Source organism: Barbus barbus (assembly GCF_936440315.1).
Source record: "Barbus barbus genome assembly, chromosome: 36".
NCBI lineage: Eukaryota > Metazoa > Chordata > Actinopteri > Cypriniformes > Cyprinidae > Barbus > Barbus barbus.
Genome location: NC_136714.1, coordinates 9,876,187 through 9,897,184, shown reverse-complemented (window position 1 = coordinate 9,897,184; position 20,998 = coordinate 9,876,187). Strand labels below are relative to the sequence as shown.

General features: G+C 36.8%; 2 protein-coding genes across 17 annotated transcripts; both read right to left on the bottom strand.

The window, feature by feature from the left end:
* Positions 1-1,129: 1,129 nt before the first annotated feature.
* Positions 1,130-6,353, bottom strand: LOC306855742 (cysteine-rich and transmembrane domain-containing protein 1-like). The gene is made up of 3 exons (XM_079394574.1): positions 6,083-6,353; positions 2,020-2,325; positions 1,130-1,498 (listed from the first exon to the last, which is right to left on the bottom strand). The coding sequence occupies exons 2-3, from the start codon at positions 2,297-2,299 to the stop codon at positions 1,392-1,394; spliced, it is 387 nt and encodes a 128-aa protein (XP_079250700.1). The 5' UTR covers positions 2,300-2,325; positions 6,083-6,353; the 3' UTR covers positions 1,130-1,391.
* Positions 6,354-7,412: 1,059 nt separating this feature from the next.
* Positions 7,413-20,117, bottom strand: LOC306856311 (methionine adenosyltransferase 2 subunit beta-like). 16 transcript variants are annotated; one of them, XR_013782996.1, is made up of 12 exons: positions 19,989-20,104; positions 15,795-15,858; positions 14,640-14,675; positions 14,240-14,444; positions 14,063-14,164; positions 13,500-13,693; positions 13,163-13,301; positions 13,011-13,073; positions 12,761-12,819; positions 12,618-12,673; positions 12,379-12,532; positions 11,881-12,259 (listed from the first exon to the last, which is right to left on the bottom strand). XR_013782996.1 is itself a non-coding variant. In XM_079395506.1 (7 exons), the coding sequence occupies exons 1-7, from the start codon at positions 20,049-20,051 to the stop codon at positions 7,911-7,913; spliced, it is 891 nt and encodes a 296-aa protein (XP_079251632.1). In that variant the 5' UTR covers positions 20,052-20,107; the 3' UTR covers positions 7,413-7,910. The 16 variants fall into 16 exon arrangements, 8 of the variants coding, with proteins under 8 accessions (XP_079251632.1, XP_079251631.1, XP_079251633.1 ...); XR_013783000.1 differs by lacking the exon at positions 19,989-20,104 and adding an exon at positions 19,036-19,220; XR_013783001.1 differs by lacking the exon at positions 19,989-20,104 and adding an exon at positions 15,942-16,020.
* Positions 20,118-20,998: the final 881 nt, after the last annotated feature.

Genomic DNA, 20,998 nt, shown 5'->3' with positions numbered 1-20,998 from the left:
GGGGAAGGAATCACTCGAGAGTGTTGCACTCTCCTCTCGAGATTCTGCTAAGTACATGTTGAATAACTCAAAACAAACAAGGGATGTCGTCAATCCGTAAATCCTGCTTACCAGGACCTTGAATCATCTTGACATTGTCACCCTGTGTATTTCAACACACACCTACATAAGTAAAAAAAAAAGGCTCCAGCAAAGCCATGAGGTCAACATATCTACAGGTTCTTTATTTATGAACATGAATACAACAACCCATCCTAGATTCCAATCAGTGATGATTTTTGTCTTGGTTGAATGTTAGTAGACAAAAGTGTGTCATCTGTAGTATCTGAGGGGTGGAACGCTTCAGTAGAAGACAATGAAAAGCCAGTGAAGTGTGATGACTGAAAAAAAAACCTCATTAATAATGCATTTGCAGCTCAGCAAACAATCCCTAAAAGGATTTGCAGTCAATACTATCTAATTTAGTTACAATTTCACATTAACTTTCTAGCTGAAAAGCAGATAACAAATTAGCCAATAAGTTGAATGTTTTCTACTTTGTGGCAAAGATTCAGGTCTGTTCCCTCATATTGGGTTTAAAATGTTCACAAGATTTACAATTAAATGTTCAGAGTAGTATTTTTTGCTTCACAGGGGCAAAGGCGATGAATGTTTTTTGTTAAATGTTACATTTTGTTTGTGTTTGTAAAAAATGAAAACACTTAAAATTTAAATGTGGCTTCCTATCAGTTTAATATGCTGAAACTATAAGTTGGTTTCCTGTGGCTCTGTAGTGTTTTCAACAAAAAAATTTGTTTGAGCACCCAGGCCATCTTGAACAGGCCACACTGACTTAACACAACATAACCAGAAAATATGTTTGAAAATCATTATTATTTTTGGACATCTTTTTGTTAGTATGTATGTATGTTAGTAGTGCAAAAACTACACAGAAGCACATTTTTAGTAGAAAAAAAAGTGATGACGTCATATTTCCATTATTTTATTTAATAGAAATAAACTTTTTCTGTGATTGACTCATATTAAGACAGCTCAAACATTCAAGGCCATATTTGATTATCAAATCTGGTCTATAAACAAGCAAAATGTAAATATTTGCATTCATTAATGAAGATGACATACATATACATGTGAATAAAACATTCAGTTTAATATGCCTCTACAAATAAGATCGACGCATGTAATCAGTCTCTCAGTGCGTATCATGCATCATTGAAGGAATAAAAAGAGGTGCTCCAAGCTGGACTACTAGAAATGGGCTCTACAACCAAAACATTACTCTATTTGTTTCTCAATTACTTTTTCAGTAGTCACACATAAATAAAGATTGAAATGTGGAGTGAAAGATCTTTAGAAATAAAAGAGGGGCTCACAGTGGTTTCCTTATTATTCTAGGTCAACATGTCCCAGAGACAGCAGCAACACAGGGCTGTCCAACATGCAGTTAGACATGCCTGATCCCCAGAATCTTCCCGCCTGCCCTGCTCCACAACATACACTGGAGAAAAAACACAGAGATGGAGAAAAACACTGCTCAGAATGGCAGCAGTATGAACTTTGCAAGTTCATTGCAAAGCAGATTATAAATTACATGTTTTTCAGTTGGTCTCAGAGGGTCTCCACTGTATGCAAAAGTGCATTAGACATTTCATTTACACCTAATTAAAATCTATCTGAATATCTAATTAACACGTGATCTCAATCCAAGCAAGTCACAGAAGCTAAACAATTTAATTATGTAATTTAAACAGCTAAAAACATACTCCAATCTTCTGACTTGTGCTAACCTCCTATTAAACTCGATAAAATGAAGAACACCAAGAAAAATAATAATTTAATTACTGTACAACTGAAATGATTACATGACTGTTGCAGAAAATATGAGCAACAAACATTTCCACTGACTGTGCAAGCTGTGTTGTGTGTAAATCTGTTGACCTCACTTTTACAAATGAGGATGTTTATGAGGAAGTTAAGAGTGAATCTATCCTGAATATGACAGGAAATCAAGAATCTTACCAGTGTTTTTAGGAGGTTCCCCGTACACTGGGCCGCCATACTGTGGTTGTGGGTACCCCTGGTATCCTGGCTGGACCGGGTATGACCCAGGGGGTCCAGGAGGGTAGTTTGGGTAACCAGGGTTGGACTGGTCAGTATTGACTGGATATCCTTGGTATGGCTGTGCAGGGTATCCCTGAGGAGGATATCCTTGAGGAGGGTACCCGGGAGCAGCGGGAGGGGGGTATCCTGGAGCGGTGGGGCCTGGCCCTGTGTAGGGGGGAGGCTGCTCGTAATTCATCTGCACACTGCAGATGAGGGGACTACCTGGAAGAGAGCAATGAAGTTATACAACATATTTAAGACATGTGACATCAAGTTCACCTTTGATTATCTCATCACCTTAAACTTACAAAATGTACTACTCAGCAGTCAAGAATCATTACAAAATCTTTAAAATTTTTAAGAAAAAGTGCATAATTTTTTTGTTGCTTGTTTGTTTTTAACAGTCTAGGCATGCATCTAGCAGGGTTATTACAGTTCACTACAACTAAGTCAAACTAGCATAAACAGTGATATTGTAAAATATTACACTTTAAAGTAACTTTTCTATTTTAATATATTTTACAATGTAATTTGTTCCTGTAGTGGCAAAGTTGAATTTTTAGCATCATTACTCAAGTCACATGATCCTTCAGAAATCATTCTAATATGCTGATTTGGTGCTCAAGAATACTTTCTTAGTATTATCTGTTGAAAAATGTTTGCTGCTTAATATCTGTAAAATATTTTTAGGATGATATATTGAAAGTTAAAAAACACCATTCATTTGAATTAGAAGTTGTAATATTATAAATATTAGGCTATATTATAAATATAAATGTCTTTGCTGTCACTTTTGATAAACAATATTGATGAATTTAAAGTGTACTTGCTGAAAAGTTATTTCTCAAAAAAAAAAAAAAAATAAATAAAACATTCCCCAAACTTTTATATAAACATGTATAGCATAGTATTTAAAAGATAAAGGGTAAACGTACCTATTAAGCTCACCAAAATCTACACAGAGTCATTTTTAGTGCACAAGATATTAGTTTCAGTACAAGAAGTTATGTTAAAATATTAATCTCTCACACACAACTATTTTTATTTTATTTAAAATGACAAAAGCATTTCAATTAAGATATACATCATTAAATGCAAAAAGTCTGGCTGTGCTTAATGGGTACATTTTTGTACCCTTTAAGCACACCACTGTTCCCATTAAGCTCAGATCATGTTTTATTATAAAATCTTGTTTATTTTAAACAACAGTTTTAAAGAATAATTGAAAAAAAATGTTTTATTTGAAGGTACAAAGTCAATCACAAAAACAACTATTTACAAAGTAGGTAAGCGTATGAAGCCTGTTTTAAAAATCTGTTCAGTTGCTTTTTTCCTGGACAGATATGACAGGTTTCTGATGGCTCCTTCTTTGAAAAGACGGCATGCCTCTTTCATCTTTGGGCATAAACTATATTATGTCTCCATTTTGTCATCTTAAAGCTGTTCAAATAAGTTATTAATCATTTTATAAAGATCAACTTAAAGTGACGATCATCAGTTAACACTTATAGGTCCGGTTTCACAAACGGGGTTTAGCTTAAGCCAGGACTGGGCCTTAGTTAAATTAAGATATTTAATCTTTTAAATTAAGATATGTGCATCTTGACACAGAACAATGACACTGACATATTTTAAGATATGTGAGAGCAAGATATTTTCAGTTGAGACAGCTCAAACATGCATTTTAGTCTGGGACTAGCTTAAGCCTTGTCTGTGAAACCGGGGGATAGTCTGTTTATGAAGAATTTACATAGACGTTCAATGTGGAAGAGCTTAAAGGGAGCACACTGAGCTTAATTGGCACAGCAACAATTTTTTTAGATTTAATTTAAGATTTAATAAGATTTTGCTAAATAAATATTCTAGGTCATGTATTAAGTTCACACAAATTTTAATATGAACAACTATTATTAACAATATCTATGAAATTATGCTTTTTCTTATTGATGTCACATTGAAGCTGTGTGATTTTCATAGTGGTGTACCCTTTAAGCTCACCTTTACAGCAAAATTACAGCAGTATAAAACCACAGACCAGCAATAAACTGTACATTTATAATATTATGGATGTAAAAGCACAATCCAGTAATGCCTGTGAAGTAATATGTTAGCGTAGCACGCAATCTTATACAGCTAGTCAGCTAACTGTGTTCTGTAGCATCTGCACTTTGTTGCTTAAACTATCGTTTGTATCTAACTGTAATTATTTCCCACATCCAAGTTCCAGGTTATAATATGCAAAGGTCTAAACATTAATCTCTTAATTATACAGTAAGTAGTGAAACTTACACAAAATAAAGGCTTAAACATATATTTAAAAAGAATTCCCATTTAAAGGGCTCCTGTTTTGGTGAAAGTTTTTAGACAGCTTTCAAAATGGCCACCAGACAGTGTGAACATATGGAGACCCATATCTCAGCGTGCAATGATCCGATTGACTTGAAATTACAGGAGGTATATAGTAACAAACATATCAATCGGTTAAGCCATCAAGTAGGAAAATAAATTATTTTTTCTTTTTATAATCTGAGCTCAAAAATGGAAGTGTGCTGAACGGGTACATGAGCTTAATAGTTACGTTTACCCAACATATAGATTAACCAGTATACCTGTATATAACCAGTATATGAGGCTATTAAGGAACGAAAGTACAGTCATATGTATATTTCAATCACATAATTTTAAGCACTGCATTTAGAGAAAAAAATAAAACAAAAAATATATTGAAAATAAGAGACAGTCTCTTTACTCCATTAAATATGATACATTGATCTGAATCAGTGGATGCATCATATTATGTTGACTCATAATTTCTAAATATCACCGAGTGCATGGGATGAACAGGAATATTCTGTCAATGGAAAGGGCATTAGCACTGACAAATATACTTACAACGGCAATAAGTGAACTGAGAGTATTTGATCTAGCTTGAAGTCAAACAGTGCTCTCTTGACTCGGTGATGGTAAATTATTAACTTAATGGCTCTTAATGGAACAAGCTGGCAATGCATTGCTCAAACACAGAGACAATACTGAATTAAATGATTGATACACACCCAGCAAATCCACTTTAAACAGAACTTGTTTCCCAAAAAAACTATTGCTGTGAATCCAGACAATATATTGTCAGAAAATCATAAATCAAAACTGTGTTTAATGTCTGCTTTGAAACCCCATAAAATGTATAATTGAACAGGGACATGTATGCCACATGTATAGTATTAAAGTGTATTTTTGGAGCCTCTAGGAAAAAACAGACTGATATTTTTATAAATTAAATCATTTAATGTGCACAAAGTTAAAGAAAACATTTCACTAACTCACTCTGATAATTAAAGGACAAATGACTAATCATATTATCAGAAGGAGCATAGTACACTCTGATAACTAGCTAAACTAAGACACACCAACTGAAATGAGCTGACTCTGACTCAAGTGCATCTATTGATTTTGACCTGTACATTAACAAGCCTCACTCTCTATGACACTGAATGCAGTATAGTGTTACAGAAACTGCAGTAATAATGAGAATCAGGCGACTGCTCGGCCTCGGGATCTGGTTCATTCACAACAAGACGATTGTTCACCTGCAGCCAAACAAAGGGCAGGATCTCATGCGCCCACGCGAATAAATGTGCGACACAGCAGCAGTTTACACCACAAACACAAAAACTGGAATAATCATCAAATACGTTATACCTTCCATGATTTATAATAATAGAACAGCATCATATCATCATGAGGAACGATATGATGATTTAATTTTTTGTACGCCATACTATGTTTAGAAGAAAATGGAGGGGCGGTAAGACCCTGAAGACCGATCCTACCATTCAGCAGTCAGTGTTTGACAGGATCAACAAACATATATATTCGCTATCTAAATAAATAGATAAGACTAAATAATATATAGAAAGGAATTTATTAATTATTTAATATGTTTTCATAGAAAAGGCAGAGAAAGTGTTATTTTCCTTACCTTTGAAAGAAAAATTAGTTTATTTTCAGCGAATTGCTCTGATACTTCCTCTATTGTGTTTCGGTGTTTGGTTGTTTTATTATTTCGTCGCTGAAGTAAACCACTGCAAGCTGCAAGCACGAATAAAATAACGCTTCTCGGTTTGGTCAGAACGGACGCGGTGATGTCACGTAAACAGCGGTGCGCGGACTCCCATTGGAAAGTTACTCCCGGTGATATCAGCTGACCGCTATACAGCAGCGCGTGCAGAGCAACACAGTGACCACGCCTCTTTGAGGAAACGTCACCACCGCACAAGAAATAACATGGTCACGAGCTTTGATAACACACGTTTTTAAAATAATGTTTTATTTTATACGATATTACAAGATATCATATTCCACTTTTAAAAATGTTCTGATTAATTCCAGGCACTTAAACTTGATTAATAATACCTCGATTACACAAATATTGCGTATTATACCCTATAACGGGATTGAATATATATATATATATATATATATATATATATATATATATATATATATATATACATATATAATAATAATTTGTTACATTTATATAGCGCTTTTCTAGGCACTCAAAGCGCTTTACATAGAAGGGGGGGAATCTCCTCAACCACCACCAGTGTGCAGCATCCACCTGGATGATGCGACGGCAGCCATATTGCGCCAGAACGCCCACCACACACCAGCTTACTGGTGGAGAGGAGACAGTGATGAAGCCAATCAGTAGATATAGTATATATATATATATATATATATATATATATATATATATAAAAAAAGTGAAAAAACAACCAAATAAAACAAAACCTTACAGAATTTGTATTGGCTAGTAATACCAAAAATTATGCGATTAAGGAACTGGCTTTTGTTAAGCAAAGGGATCTTACAAAAAACAGCAGGACAAAAGCGACTTTAATTATTTCATCATTTGTGATGGTTAAATCTGAGAGACACAAAATAATCGTCATCATTATGTTAATTTTTTGTAATTATGTTAATACTGTAATAATGAGGCAGGGTTACTGGCATACCCTTTAAGCCACAATATCTTGATGCTGTGCTTTTGGAACAAAGTAATGTTAAAACAGCTGCCTGCGGTTATCTCCAAGTGTTTGTAGCCTTGGAATGACTCATGTTATATAAAGTATCCAGTTTATTATATAACTATAAAAAGAGTAATAAAATAGTAAATTAAAAAATAAAATAAATGCACAAGAGATAAAGGCTTGATCTTACCAACCTTCCTGGTGCTTCAATCATATTGCATTCTTTTGTCCTCAAGTAAATTTCAGATTTAAGGAAAAAAGAGGGAACAGCCGAAACTGAGGATATCATCTGTTCTTTTATCAAACATTCATGTCTTCAACTTGTCATTTACATAAAGTAATACAGTTAGGAAAGAAACACAAAGTACAGTCGAGGCCAGACTCAGTAACCTGCAGTGCAATATGCACAAAAACACATAAAGGTGAAATACCTGTTGGCTGTAATAAATGTATACTTGAACATCAAACAAAGCTGCTGGACTTGACCTGTTTTAACTCAGAACTATGAAATAGGATTGGTGCTTCAGTGAAATATTGAAATGCTAAACATTTAAAGAGTGTGGCCCTGTTTTCTTCTTGAGTTTGGGATAGAGTTGTTGTCTTAATGAAAGACAGTCTGTCTCCATCGTTTGTCATGCTGGAAGGGCCAGAGGCTGTCCCGTATGGCAGTCTAGAAAGGGGTGGGTTCCGCACTCAGACCAAGGAGCTCCAGACGTGAGCACTCTAACTGGGCATTTTGTGGCCTTTGGGCCCCTGCTCCAGCAGGCTGCTCTGTCATCTACACACATACATAAACCAGGTTAATGACCAAAACAAATAAAAATGGATCATAATGAAACCAAAGTTAGGAGAAAAGATGTTAAGTTGAATATTTCTTCAACTAGAAGGCAGCATGTTTACATGAACAGACCACATTCTACATATAGCAATAATATGCATGTCGTTAGAGGCAAGGGTAAGGAATGTACTGTATATACAGACAGTACTGACCTTAAGAAGGGCAGAGGATATATTGAAGTCATCTTTTCAGCTTTTTGTTTACTCACTGGTATTAGATGACTGCTGGGCAGGTTGAAAGCGTCTGCTATTGCACAGGCTATCTCATATTTGGTCATCTGCTCTTTGGCAGAGTAATGAAAGATTCCATGAAGTGACGGGTCCTGGGGGCAACAGAAACATGCAGTATTGAAAAGTCAAGTTCATTGTAGACTTAACTAGCTCAAGTAGATATATACTGTGCATACATTCTCTACACGGGGGCACCACACAGATTTATTTCAATCCAGCTCTTGACCTAAACCAGGGGTGTCAAACTCAGTTCCTGGAGGGCCGGAGCCCAGCAGAGTTTAGATGCAACCCTAATTAAACACACCTAATCCAGCTAATCGTGTCATTTAGGCTCGTTGAAAACTAAGTGTGTTGGAGAAGGGTTGTAACTGTGGCCCTCCAGGAACTGAGTTTGACACCCCTGCTATAAAGTATACACCAAGTTGCTCACCTGAAGGGCTCTCTCAGCCATGTTCCGGCAGACACGTGCCACATCATTAGTATAAGTGGGGAAGCGTTGCTGACAGTGGTCTATGGTGCAGCTCTCGGGTCCCTCCTGAACACGGTCCCACAACACGGTCACTGCGCTCTCTTCAACCTTCTCCACCTCTCCAAAAAGAATGGGCACTCGTAGTACAGCTGCGCCTACTTGGAGCAATAGATAGAGAACAGAGATTGTTTTTTAAAGGGACTATACATATTATGCTCTCCTAATACTGTAATATAGTAGCAGGCTTAACTCTATAAATGGCAGACAATAAAGCCTACTGTATTTGCAAATTTCTAAGGCCTCTAAATTATCAACATGATCAAAGGTTCATTGAAAAACCTGTTGCATACAATCTACTACATGCCTACTGTCAATAGTTTAGACTTTTTTGCAGGTATTTATTAGTATAATTCTAATAAATAAGGTTGTAGTCCATGTGTCATTTTGTTGAAATCTTTACTGATGTTTATTTGTATATCTCTCAAACAACTTTGTACTGCATTGCATTATGTTTTGCCTCCACAATAAACAATTTCATCATTAAACTAAAGATTTAAATGATCTTGTTATGACATATTATTGGAACACACAGTGTGACAACTGATGCAATGATATCCACGTTGTCTGTTATGCTTTTATAAAAGATCCTTCTGATTTACATTACTTTTTGGCCAAATAAATAAGATCTGCACCAAACTGCATATTTTTTATCTAATAATAAAAATAAAAAATAAGAATAATATTTAGCAATTTTTACTCAGGTATGGGCTCCATATTGTCCTTTATCATACCATATGAGTCCTGATCAAAAATCCTCATAAAAAATAAATAAATATGCAAAAATATTTTTAATAATTAAAAAAAAAAATTATTCAATTAACAGCTCCTTCAGACTGTTATTTTAGGTCAGGCGGCTTTACAGGATTAAATGTATTTCTTTTGCAATGAAGGCGTAACTAACCATTTAGATCCTTTCAGATGTGGCTGAAAAACAATATACCTGGACAGTGTCTGAGAATCTCCCTTTCCCCCTCTAGCTTGGACTTCCCATACAAATTCAAAGGATTAGGGGCATCGTTTTCTCCATAGGGAGGATTACGTCCATCAAAAACGTAATCTGTGCTTATATAGATGAGGAACATGCCACCTGTGAGAAAGGTTTGTGGAGAACTTCAAATAGCGATTTAGCTTCTTTTTTTTTTTTTACCATATCTAACACAGATGTCACTCTACTAACCTGCTTCTTTGGCCAGAGTAGAACATGCATGGACATTCAGGTTCATGGCTGCTTCAGTATGATGCTCCACCACATCTGGCCTCCTCTCAGCAGCACAGTGCACAATGACATGAGGCTGACATTCAAAAAATAAAAATACTTTTGACACATCAAACATGTACAGTATAAAAAAATGTGTTGGGGGTAAGAGAATAGTAGTGGGTGATCTTACTGGTTTAGGATAATGAGTTACCTGAAACCCCTGAATGACCCCTCGCACTGCGTCTTCATCCAGGAGATTACACTTCAGGAAACAAGGCCGGGCACGGTTGTAGCCACACCCCAAAGCATCCCAGTTATTGTTCTTGAACTCTTTGTAAACAGCACGACCCAGTAACCCTGTTGCACCTGTCACGAGCACGCGCCGGTATGGAGTGTAGACTTCATCCTAAATGACAGAACCAAGTAAACATACCCTAATAGTATGCATACATAGCTCATATATGATGTGCACATTTTCATCTGCAAGATGTCAGATGTTAAATTAACATTTAGAGTTTGTCTTTAAGAAGTTTATGGTTTAGAATCTATGTGAATTTCTTTAATATGTTTATTAGATGCTTTCCAGATGAAACAATCTGGGTGAGTGGCATGTTTTCTTAATTTATAACTGCTGGAAAAATCAATCCATGGAACCCATTTTATAACACAAATGATCTTTGTATCTAGATGTTTGTAGCAGAAAACAGATGCAATCTGGCATATTTTCTTAATAATTGTATCCATGGGATGTATTTTATAACACACATGATCATTGTGTCTATGAGATGTTTTATTTTATTTTATTATACTATTATTATTTATTCTAAATACTAGATAGAACGATATCAAGTCCGAGATGTGACTGGCAATCTAAAACCCAATGAGCAGTAAGAGTAAAATCTTTCCGTGCCACGGGCATATGCCACCCCACATGTCACCGCTACGTGCGCATGGCACTCCACATGTCACCGCTACGTGCGCATGGCACTGGCAGCTGCCACTCCACATGTCACCGCTTCGTACGCATGGCACTCCACATGTCACCGCTACGTGCGCATGGCACTGGCAGCTGCCACTCCACAAGTCACCGCTACGTGCGCATGGCACTGGCAGCTGCCACTCCACATGTCACCGCTTCGTGCCAAGTATAGGTCTCTGCGGAACAAGAAGAAGGTGTTTCCCAATTATTGGGCGTTTTCAAACCGGTCTAGGCATTTTCCAACCATCCAATCAAACCCGTACGGAAGCCCTTTCAGAAGCGGAAATGCGTTATTATTTCTCGCTTTTTCTTGATTTTTACTATTATGTCGATATCGCGACAGCATTTATGTCAAAATAAAATGTGTATAAAATACAGGCTACAGTACCCATTTTCTTTTTCTTTTTTTTAAAGTGTTACATTAAACTACTGAGAGATCTTTAATATGGAATTCTTTCATAAACCAAATTTCCCGTTCTTATGTTATAAGATACAGATCTTGTATATAATAGCCTGTGAGTGTGTATTATATTTTATAATATTCTCTCCTACCTGCATGCAATTTTTCTCTAAATGTAAACCTTAAAAGCTAAAAGTATTACTTTAAAAAAAAAAAAAAAAATTACTTTATTACTCAACTATTTATAATTACATTACTGTTTTATTTTCGTTTTGTGTGTGTGTGTGTGTGTGTGTGAGAACAACACAACATAAATCAAGTTGTAACGGTGATTAACAAGGAAAATTAATAGCAATTTCCAATAAAGTTACCAAATCCTATTGTAAAGCGATGGTGAAAATGATTGTATTGGTCTTTCTCATCTGTATTTTTCAAAATATGATATTTATATGTAATGACTGATATTTAAGTGACATTTGTAGCTTACATTAAATGATATATAAAGTAAAACGTATTGACCTTTAAATTAAGGTAAAATGTGTTAACTTAGAATAATGACTCTGAAAATTTTAAACATTAGCATCACTTTATTGACCATATAGATACTGTAACCAATATGATGAAAAACTATATTGATAAATGCAGCATTCTCTACTTAATGTAATAGTAAAAAAGAGAGAATCCAATAAAATAAAATAAGCAATAAATGTGGCAAGCTCAACATGAGGAACACATTGCATGAAACATTAGATGCTTCCTCCAGCCTCATAGAAACAGTCGCTTCCGCAGTTCCTTGGAAGTCATCAGAGCCAAAGAACCCCTGCATCACACCTCTTTGCCCTCTTCCTCTGTAGCCTTCACCACAGTCTTTGTATGTAGTCTCACAATGGAGACATCTGGATAGACTGTATGGAACCCTGTACAGGTTTCTGAAATCAGTTCACGACACCTGAAAAAAAAAAGGTTGTCAGCTGACCTCATCATTGTCTTAATATTCAACCATACATAACTGAGAAAAAACAGAGAGAGAGCTGTGATTAACCAAACAGTGACACTAATAAAACTTACTGTCCAACCACCGAAAGTGAGCCTCTCGGCGGACACTTTCCATGCTCACAATGCTGTTTAAGCACCTGCAGGTGAGGGCAAGGGAGCCAATTCCAACATCACCATCTTGAAGCACAACCTCCAGTAAGATTTCACGAAGGACCAGCGGAGGAAGCTATACATGAACAAAACATAATCTGAACTTCTTGGTTATAATGATTCCCTTGCATTTTATAAATTGAGTAATAACAAATACATGCCTCCTGTATGTTCAGGGGTTGGTCAACGGTTTTTTTCCCCCGTTTTCTTCATCCCACTATGAAGGGACAAATAAAGAACATCAGTAAATGACAGTCAACATTTACTATAAATAATAGAGCACCTCAAACAAAATAGATCATACCAGTTTTGTGTGGCTTGTCAGTCCGCCCTCTCTTTCTTTGCTGGATTTCCATGACCGATCTTGATAAATTTATGACATAAAAACACATTAATAATACAGTATATCAAGTTTCATTGCATGAAGATATGACAACTAAAAGTCACACTAACTGTAAAGGCATTTTGCTATCCTTGTCATTATTTTTTAGAAAAGCACTAATAACAAGGAAAATGAAAGAAAGAAAGAAAGAAAGAAAGAAAGAGTCAAACACCTTGGTGGGAATTTCTCCAACAAAAGGACAGACTACAAGGGCATAAAGTGGCTGCCCATCCACCTGACAAAGAGGAGTATAGTTTGTTTAGTGAATGAAATTCATTAACTTTCAGAACATGTACATTTGAACTCACAGAGCCCACCATATACCTGATGCTCCCCAAACTTTTAGAAAAATCTTGTATGCAGTTCTGTTTTGCATTTCTTCTCTCAGTCTGGATAGAAGATCAGTCTTTGATCCTTCAGTGCCAACTCCACAGGCCTTGCAGAGTTTTCCAATGTCTGCAACCTGGTAAAGCACACATATGTTTGATATTACATTACAATATGAAACTAGCTCTTTGTGTGTTAGTTCTAACTACGACTAGAAGGTAACAACTGATTTAGACCTGCATAGTGATTGTTTCATTACTGGTCAACCATCACCATTTTTAATCAACTGCAAATTATAAGAGGCTATAGAGATTTATACTGAGCTGGTGCATACCTTTAGCTTCATTAATTCATCACTGAGTCTCTCTTCTGTCATGTCTATTTCAGCGATGTTGTCTAGTGTATTTGTGGTCTGCACTTTCTTCCACTCTGTGTTTATCACAGATGGTGACCTGCGTGTGTGTCTGCCGATCCATGGGGCCCAGTTCTCATAATTGGGTTTCAAAGTGTAAGGATTTGTGTCTCCAACTAAAATCATACAGAAAATAATGTAGTGAAACAAATTCTTGAAACAAGGCATTTTGTTTAGATGTGGAAATACATGTGTAATGCAGTGGTTCTCAACCACATTCCTGGAGGCCCCCCAACACTGCATGTTTTCCATATCTCCTTAATCAAACACACCCGATTCAGATCATCAGCTCATTAGTAGAGACTCCAAGATCAGAAATGTTTGTGTCAGACAATGGAGAGATGCAAAATGAGCAGTGTTGGTGGGTCTCCAGGAACGTGGTTGGGAACCACTGATGCAATGAACTCAACTAGTATATGTACAAGAGACAAGGAAGTGGTTTACATTATTGCACATGATAGCCTAATTGTCTTTTTGCAACTTACTCCTCAACAAGCCAGTTGCAATCCTCTCCATTGAAAGTCTCCAGAACTCCTCGGAATTCACCTCTCCATTGAAGGTTTCAGTTGGCTCACTTATGTCACTGACTGGATAAAGAAACAAAATTAAATTAACACAAATTAACTGCAAATAGAAAATGACAAAAAACTATGATTGTTTACCTGCCATGTTGAACACTCCCTTTTTATGTAAGTCCATTACAACAACTGGAGGATGATGTCCACATTTTAGACACGAAAAGGCATAATCATGGTGAGTTAGTGCCTCAAAATGTAAATATGCCTGAAGAAACTCTGTCTCCTTTGGGTAAGGCACGTGTGTTGTCTTTTGCAATATGGAACGCACCCTTCCAACTGACACATGATCCTGAGTGAGAACAGTCATGAGAACATATATCAGTGCTAGATTAAGTTGAACAATCTTGAGCCTAATGTATTTTAAATTTCAGAAACAAAACCTGAACAGAATTCCTTATGAAGATGCATAGAAAGATGCTTAGCAGCACTTTATCATTAAAGTTGTGAAGCCCATGCATCCAGTCCTGGTATCGGTAAAACATACCACAATTACTGCATTTCTTGAAGTATGTGGATATTCCTAATGAGGTAAATAAACAAATAATAATAGTACAAAATGTCAAATAATCACTTGGCAATTATTGTGAATAGCATACTTTAATACTCCATTAATACTGGAGTATAATGCAAAAAATGACATGTACTACTCACAAAAAGTTAGGGATATTCAACTTTTGCAAACTGACTTATTGTCTGGGGAGGCACAGCATCCCACTCTTCTTAAAGGGCTGCCCTCAGGTCATTGAGGTTCTGGGGTGCAGGGTCACGACCATGATATTAAAAATAATAAACTTAACAAACAATGCTTTTTCAGCTTTTCTGTGGAGCTTTTCTTGTTTTCTTACAGCGCACCTCACACTCAAACACCATTTCATATATGAAGGGAGTGTGTTCTGGACTGAATGAAAAAATAATTTATCCAAAATATTATAGTTTTTAATAATGTTTTAATTAGATAAAATTTGCAGTTAGATTAATGTGCACAACACTTTCCTTAAAATGTATTTATTGTTATTTTTTGTACATATTAGTACCTATACCCTCCGGTTTGTTTTAAAAAAACAATTTTAAAGCCTAGTCCTAGACTAAAATGTAAGTCTGAGCTGTTTCAACTGAAATAAACTTGCACTGACTGATCTTAAAATATATCAATGCATTTGTTTTGTCTCAAGATGAACACCAGTAATGTTTTTTTCTAAGCATGTTTATGAAAATTATTTAAATGTCCTAATTGAACTATGGACTAATCCTGGTTTAGGCTAAACCCTGTCTGTGAAACCGGGCCATAATGTCCTGGGGACATAAATGGCACCTATTCGGTGGAATAGGCCATTAACATTTGTTTACAACTAATTATTAACTTATTTATGTAGTGTTTTCTAGTCTGACAAGCTAACTATTAATTTTTATATTAGAATACGCCGACAGGAAAAAATTAAGCAAACTACCACCATCAACACTAAAGTAACAAACTTATGCACCAAAAAGTTAGCGAATGTTTGCTAATAATGGTTAGCGATAGACTGTAAGTGGCAGACCTCTTGGAGCTTTTTCTGTCGAATCATGTTGCAAGCAAATTTACACAAACTAATTAAAACGTTAACTTAGACAAAATGAGAATTTACAAAAATCCACTTACATCCATATGCAGGACAGGTGATCTCTCTCCTCATTTCACCGCGTTCTTGCTTTCTCACTCATATCTGATGGGAAAAGCGTATTCAAGTATTAGGAATCGCCCACTCAAGTTTCAGCAAACCAGGCACAGAGGTTGGAAAACGCCTACCCAGTTGGAAAACGCCCCAAAATTGAGGCACGCCTTTTGTTGCTCTGCAGAGACCTCATTCTCAGCTCGGCTCGAAACTAGGTCCGTCACTAAAACGGGTCCGACTAGGAAACGAACTAAACGCCGAAGGGCGGAACATGTCCGGTTTCTCTTTTAAAGGGTAAAATGTTGAAACCCAAAATGGTTTTAATAGCAGTTCATCACCAGGAATGTTGTCCTGTGTGATAATGGAGGCACGCAACAACTGTACTCAGTACAGTCTACATTTTGAACCAAGGCAAGAGGAGGAGGCCCATTGTTAAAAAAAAGCAACAAAAAAAAAAAAACTCTAGGCCCTGTCCCCAACTTCTTTTCACATTCCTAGTGGTTGAAGTTAAATAATTTCACTGACATTCAAGAATGTATGTAAAAATTGTTATTGAAGTATTTATTTATTTGCATGTTTATGCATAAAGTAAATGTCATTTATTTTTGATCATAGAAATGCAAATAGGGAACATTGTAGAGGTCTTATTAAAGGAAGTGATTGGTGTGATTATATATAACGTGTTTCTTGTCACTTTATTTCTGTTACTTTAGGTTGCTGTTACTATATATTAAAAGCAATATAGTATTATAATTTAGATTGAAACGTTTTGCTTAATTTAGCCTTGACAGTAGTCTTAATATTAATAACAATTTTAATTTTCTTGATCTCCTTTGGTTGTTTAATAGTAATTTGAGAGAATGCTGTGACAGGTGCATACAGAGAATACCAGATCAAGTGACTAGTGTACAAATGAATGGTGTAGGAAATGGGGTCGTTATTAGCCTCTGAATTTGTAAAATTTGATAAAACACGTGCTTAAGGTATGAACAGACAAATGGGTGAGGGATAATTAAAAATAAAGGGGTATTCAGTAACAATTTAAACTTTATGCAGATTTGCAAATAGTTGGTGTAACTACATAAAACAATGTATTGAAATGTGACCAAAAACAAACAATACTCAAGGACATAAACAAATGTCAAAGATAACATGCGTGTGAATTACCATCTCGACAAAAAATACATAGAAAAACGTATGTTTTTATATAGTCTCCGACAATATTGGGTAATTTACATGTGCTCTGAAAGCGCATTCCTGCTAATCCTATGCTAACCTCCGAAGTTACAAAAAATACCGTGCCCACACCAAGCGAAATGACCCACCACGCAGTCATTTTCGCCGCGCGCACCTCTGCGAGTATAAACCAAGCTTTAAGTGGTGACAGTCGCACGTAGCGGTGACAGGTCGAATGACAGCCGATATGTGAAGACACCAGGTCGAGTGACAGGTTCCTATGGCCGTGCCGGGTCCCGTGAAATGCGCGCATGGCCGTGCCGGGTCGGTTGCCATGCGCATATAACAGTGAAAGATCGAGTGCCATGCGCACGAAGCGGTGACATGTGGAGTGCCATGCGCACGTAGCGGTGACATGTGGAGTGCCATGCGCACGTAGCGGTGACATGTGGAGTGCCATGCGCACGAAGCGGTGACATGTGGAGTGGCAGCTGCCAGTGCCATGCGCACGTAGCGGTGACATGTGGAGTGCCATGCGCACGTAGCGGTGACATGTGGAGTGGCAGCTGCCAGTGCCATGCGCACGTAGCGGTGACATGTGGAGTGGCATATGCCCGTGGCACGGAAAGATTTTACTCCCTCTCCCAATGACAGTCGTCTCTCACAGACTCTGGACACGCCCCTACAACATCATTGGCAGACGATATCAATTCGCGGGGTTTAATGACAACTGATGGAAAAAGCCAGTGTCGATCAGTAATTGGATTTTGTGTGACGACTCTCCAAACAGCAAAACAAATGAAGAAAAGTAAGATATTACAACGTTCTCGAGACGTTAATAAGTATCTAGCTTTCGTCGTGTTGATGAACTGTACTTTAAGCGAAGTACGTGATAGTACAGCATATACAATTTACCTCAGATGTTGAATGGTCAGTTATTTCATTGTGCGAGGTAATTTATACTTAATATTTTGTTATTTTAAAGACGTTGTCTTGGTAGATGAAATTAGCTGTGGTTGTTATTGTTAGAAGAAATTCCACTTTTCAGTCCAAGTATACATTAGTGGATTGATATTTGTAACAGAAAGGAGGTAATTTTGTTTGTATCATTCGATTGTTATAGCAGGCTACAAGGTCTTCACCGAGCTTACGGTGATAAAAACAATTGGAAATTGCCTTAGAAAATTACATCGGTGTTAAACTAACTAGCTTTCACAACCTCTTTGCGTGAGCACACGCCCCTATAACCTTCCTCAACCCGCTAAAAACAAAAAAGGAAAGAACCTTTTTAATGCAAATTTAGCATTCGTAAAATACATGATCTGCAAACGTTTGAAATCTGCAGCCTCACAGCTGACACTCGAAATGTCTCGATGCTGAAGCTGCAGTGCTCAGGTGTTTATTACTCGCTAAAGCGCCACCCTCAGCACATTTAGTGGAACTACAGCTGGGCTGGATTTTGCTTGTAGAAAGTTCTCTCATTAATGTTCACAATCCATTTACACTCGTTGTTGGCATAGATTATATTTTTGCTCTAGACAGAAATGCGTTTTCAATTACATTTTACTGGCCCGAAGTTGAATTTGTACAGATTAAATTTGGTTTTCCGTTTTATATTTGCTTTCGAGCTTGTACTGTAACTCGAAATCAACTGACTTTTATCTAGACACTTAAAAGGAAACTGTTAATAGGATTAACCTACAGAGGGCTTAAATGGCACTGTATACAAACCAGTCTCACAGAGTTTTAATGAGCCGAGAATGAAAATTATCATAAGCACTGTCTAATTTTTCAGGTAGCACTAATATTCCTTATACGTTAGTTTAAAGTGCTGGTAATCAATTCAAGCATCAGTTGCGTTCATCTGCTCGTAACAACTGAACTTGAAATGTGCCATAACGATAACACTCGATTTGTGTTTCTTTTTGTATTGAACCAGAAAATGATACCGAATGTGTCGCCTTGAATTATAAAGCATTCATTTGAATTAAAGTTGCTTTGACTTGTAACGTTATACGAGACGCTTCCTTAGAAATGGACCAACAGTCTTACCTGAACAAGCTCAACGTGCCCGGGTTTAAAATGTATCTTAAGTTCTGTATCTCTGATACTCATTTCAGTGTGGCTACTGTTATCATATCCTGGAGGAGAGACCTCTATTTCTAATGTGCCACTCAATCCTTAAACCCTCTTGAAACGGGTGGCTCGTGCTGTCAAACTAGGCCCGCGTCTGATATGATCGATAAAACATACGCACGTAACGCTGGGGCTTGTTTATGTTCTGCAGATTAGTGCATCTCTATGCCATCCTTGCAGTGTAAACACCGGCTTTTGACCAAAACAAAGACAAGTCTTCTAGCGCATCATAGCTGCGCACTTTTGCGCAGTTCCTATGCGGCTGAGTTTCGCTATAGTTCACGTCAGCCGTTTATTTTCCAGGATCTAAGACTATTATCAGTATTATGTCGGCATAATCGCAAGTGAATATGTAACAGAAATCACAAAATACTGAAACACTCTATTGGAGTAAAACTTTAAAATAGATAAACGGCAGAATGCGAATGAGTTCTCAAAATAGAGCCAAAGCCGCCGATACAAAGCTAATAGCCATGAAACGTTTCCAAACAGCTTGAAATCGTCCAGATTTCGTTTTCACCCTGAAACATAGATTTCTATGATATAAACGTTGTTTGAATAAACCATTTACCAAAGAATAGAATTATCTGTTTCATACAGAGAGAAGCAGCTGAAATCTCTAAACATATAGAGAACCTTCGGTCCTGGAGGGCCAGTGTCCTGCAGAGTTCAGCTCCAACCCTAATCAAACACACCTGCCTGTAACTTTCTAGTGATCTTGACGACATTGATTAGCTTCTTCAGGTGTGTTTGATTAGGGTTGGAGCTAAACTGCAGGACACCGGCCCTCCAGGACCGAAGTTGCCTATCCCTGATATAGAGGCTACATTAAATCACATACATGCCATTTAAATCCATGTAAAATGTACCTGTTCATCTCCGTAGTTAAAACCAGGCATATTTGGATTATATGCAGTTGAAGCCTTTAGCATGAAAATGTTTTGTTCAAGTCCTTGCTCTGCAGTTCCAATGGTGATTTCAGTATAAAAGTCCTGGTCTGTTTTTATATAGAAGTCCCAACTGTGGGCCATTTTATTCTCCTTTCTTTCTTTCTTTCTTTCTTTCTTTCTTTCTTTCTTTCTTTCTTTCTTTCTTTCTTTCTTTCTTTCTTTCTTTTTAAAGATAATACCTGATTTTTATCCCAGTTAAATTGTCATTAACAAAAATTGATATTCAAGAATTGTTTTGTAGGGATAAGGTGAAAAGGGGTAACCAGGTATTGATATTACTGGTTGACGTTATGTTTGTATGTATAAATGTTTCTGGCCTGTGTATTTAACTGGACTTTCTTAGTGTGATTAGTATTCTGAGAAGCGGGGGGAAGAAAAGGTTGTTTCCGCCCGGTTTCGAACCGGGGACCTTTCGCGTGTTAGGCGAACGTGATAACCACTACACTACGGAAACCATATATTAAGAGCTTTTTAAAAATAACAAGAAATGCAGCCAATCAGTGTATTAGAATGATTTCTGAGGTATCACGTGACACTGATGACTGGAGTAATTGCTGCAGTAAGTTACGCTTTGCCTCACAGGAATACATTAAATCTTAAAATTTATTACAATAGACAACAGTTATTTTAAAGGGGTCCTATTATGCTTTTTTACAAAGTCTTAATTTTGTTTTGGGGGTGTACTAGAACATGCTCTCATGCTTGGTGGTTCGAAAATCGCATTATTTTTCACATAATTTACATTATTACAATACCTTCCTCCCCAGCCTGACATTTATCTATGAATTTATTTATACCATAGTCCCACAGACTTACACTGTTTGTGGTGGCATATTATATATATATATAGATAGATATAGATAGATAGATATTTATATATGCAAATTAATTATCTGCCAGCAGGAGGCGCTGTTGGAGCGGGAGAGAGC

Bases quoted from the DNA above. Each gene is read 5' to 3' on its own strand.
- LOC306856311 (XM_079395502.1), bottom strand. From the start codon at position 20,051: ATGCTAAAGGCTTCAACTGCATATAATCCAAATATGCCTGGTTTTAAC. The intron at 8,297-8,634 runs GTGAGCAACTTG...TGTTGCCCCCAG, and splicing joins TGGCTGAGAGAGCCCTTCAG to GACCCGTCACTTCATGGAAT. The intron at 7,915-8,182 runs GTGAGTAAACAA...GTATGTGTGTAG, and splicing joins CCAGCAGTCATCTAATACCA to ATGACAGAGCAGCCTGCTGG.
- LOC306855742 (XM_079394574.1), bottom strand. From the start codon at position 2,299: ATGAATTACGAGCAGCCTCCCCCCTACACAGGGCCAGGCCCCACCGCT. The intron at 1,499-2,019 runs GTAAGATTCTTG...TTTTTTCTCCAG, and splicing joins GGAACCTCCTAAAAACACTG to TGTATGTTGTGGAGCAGGGC.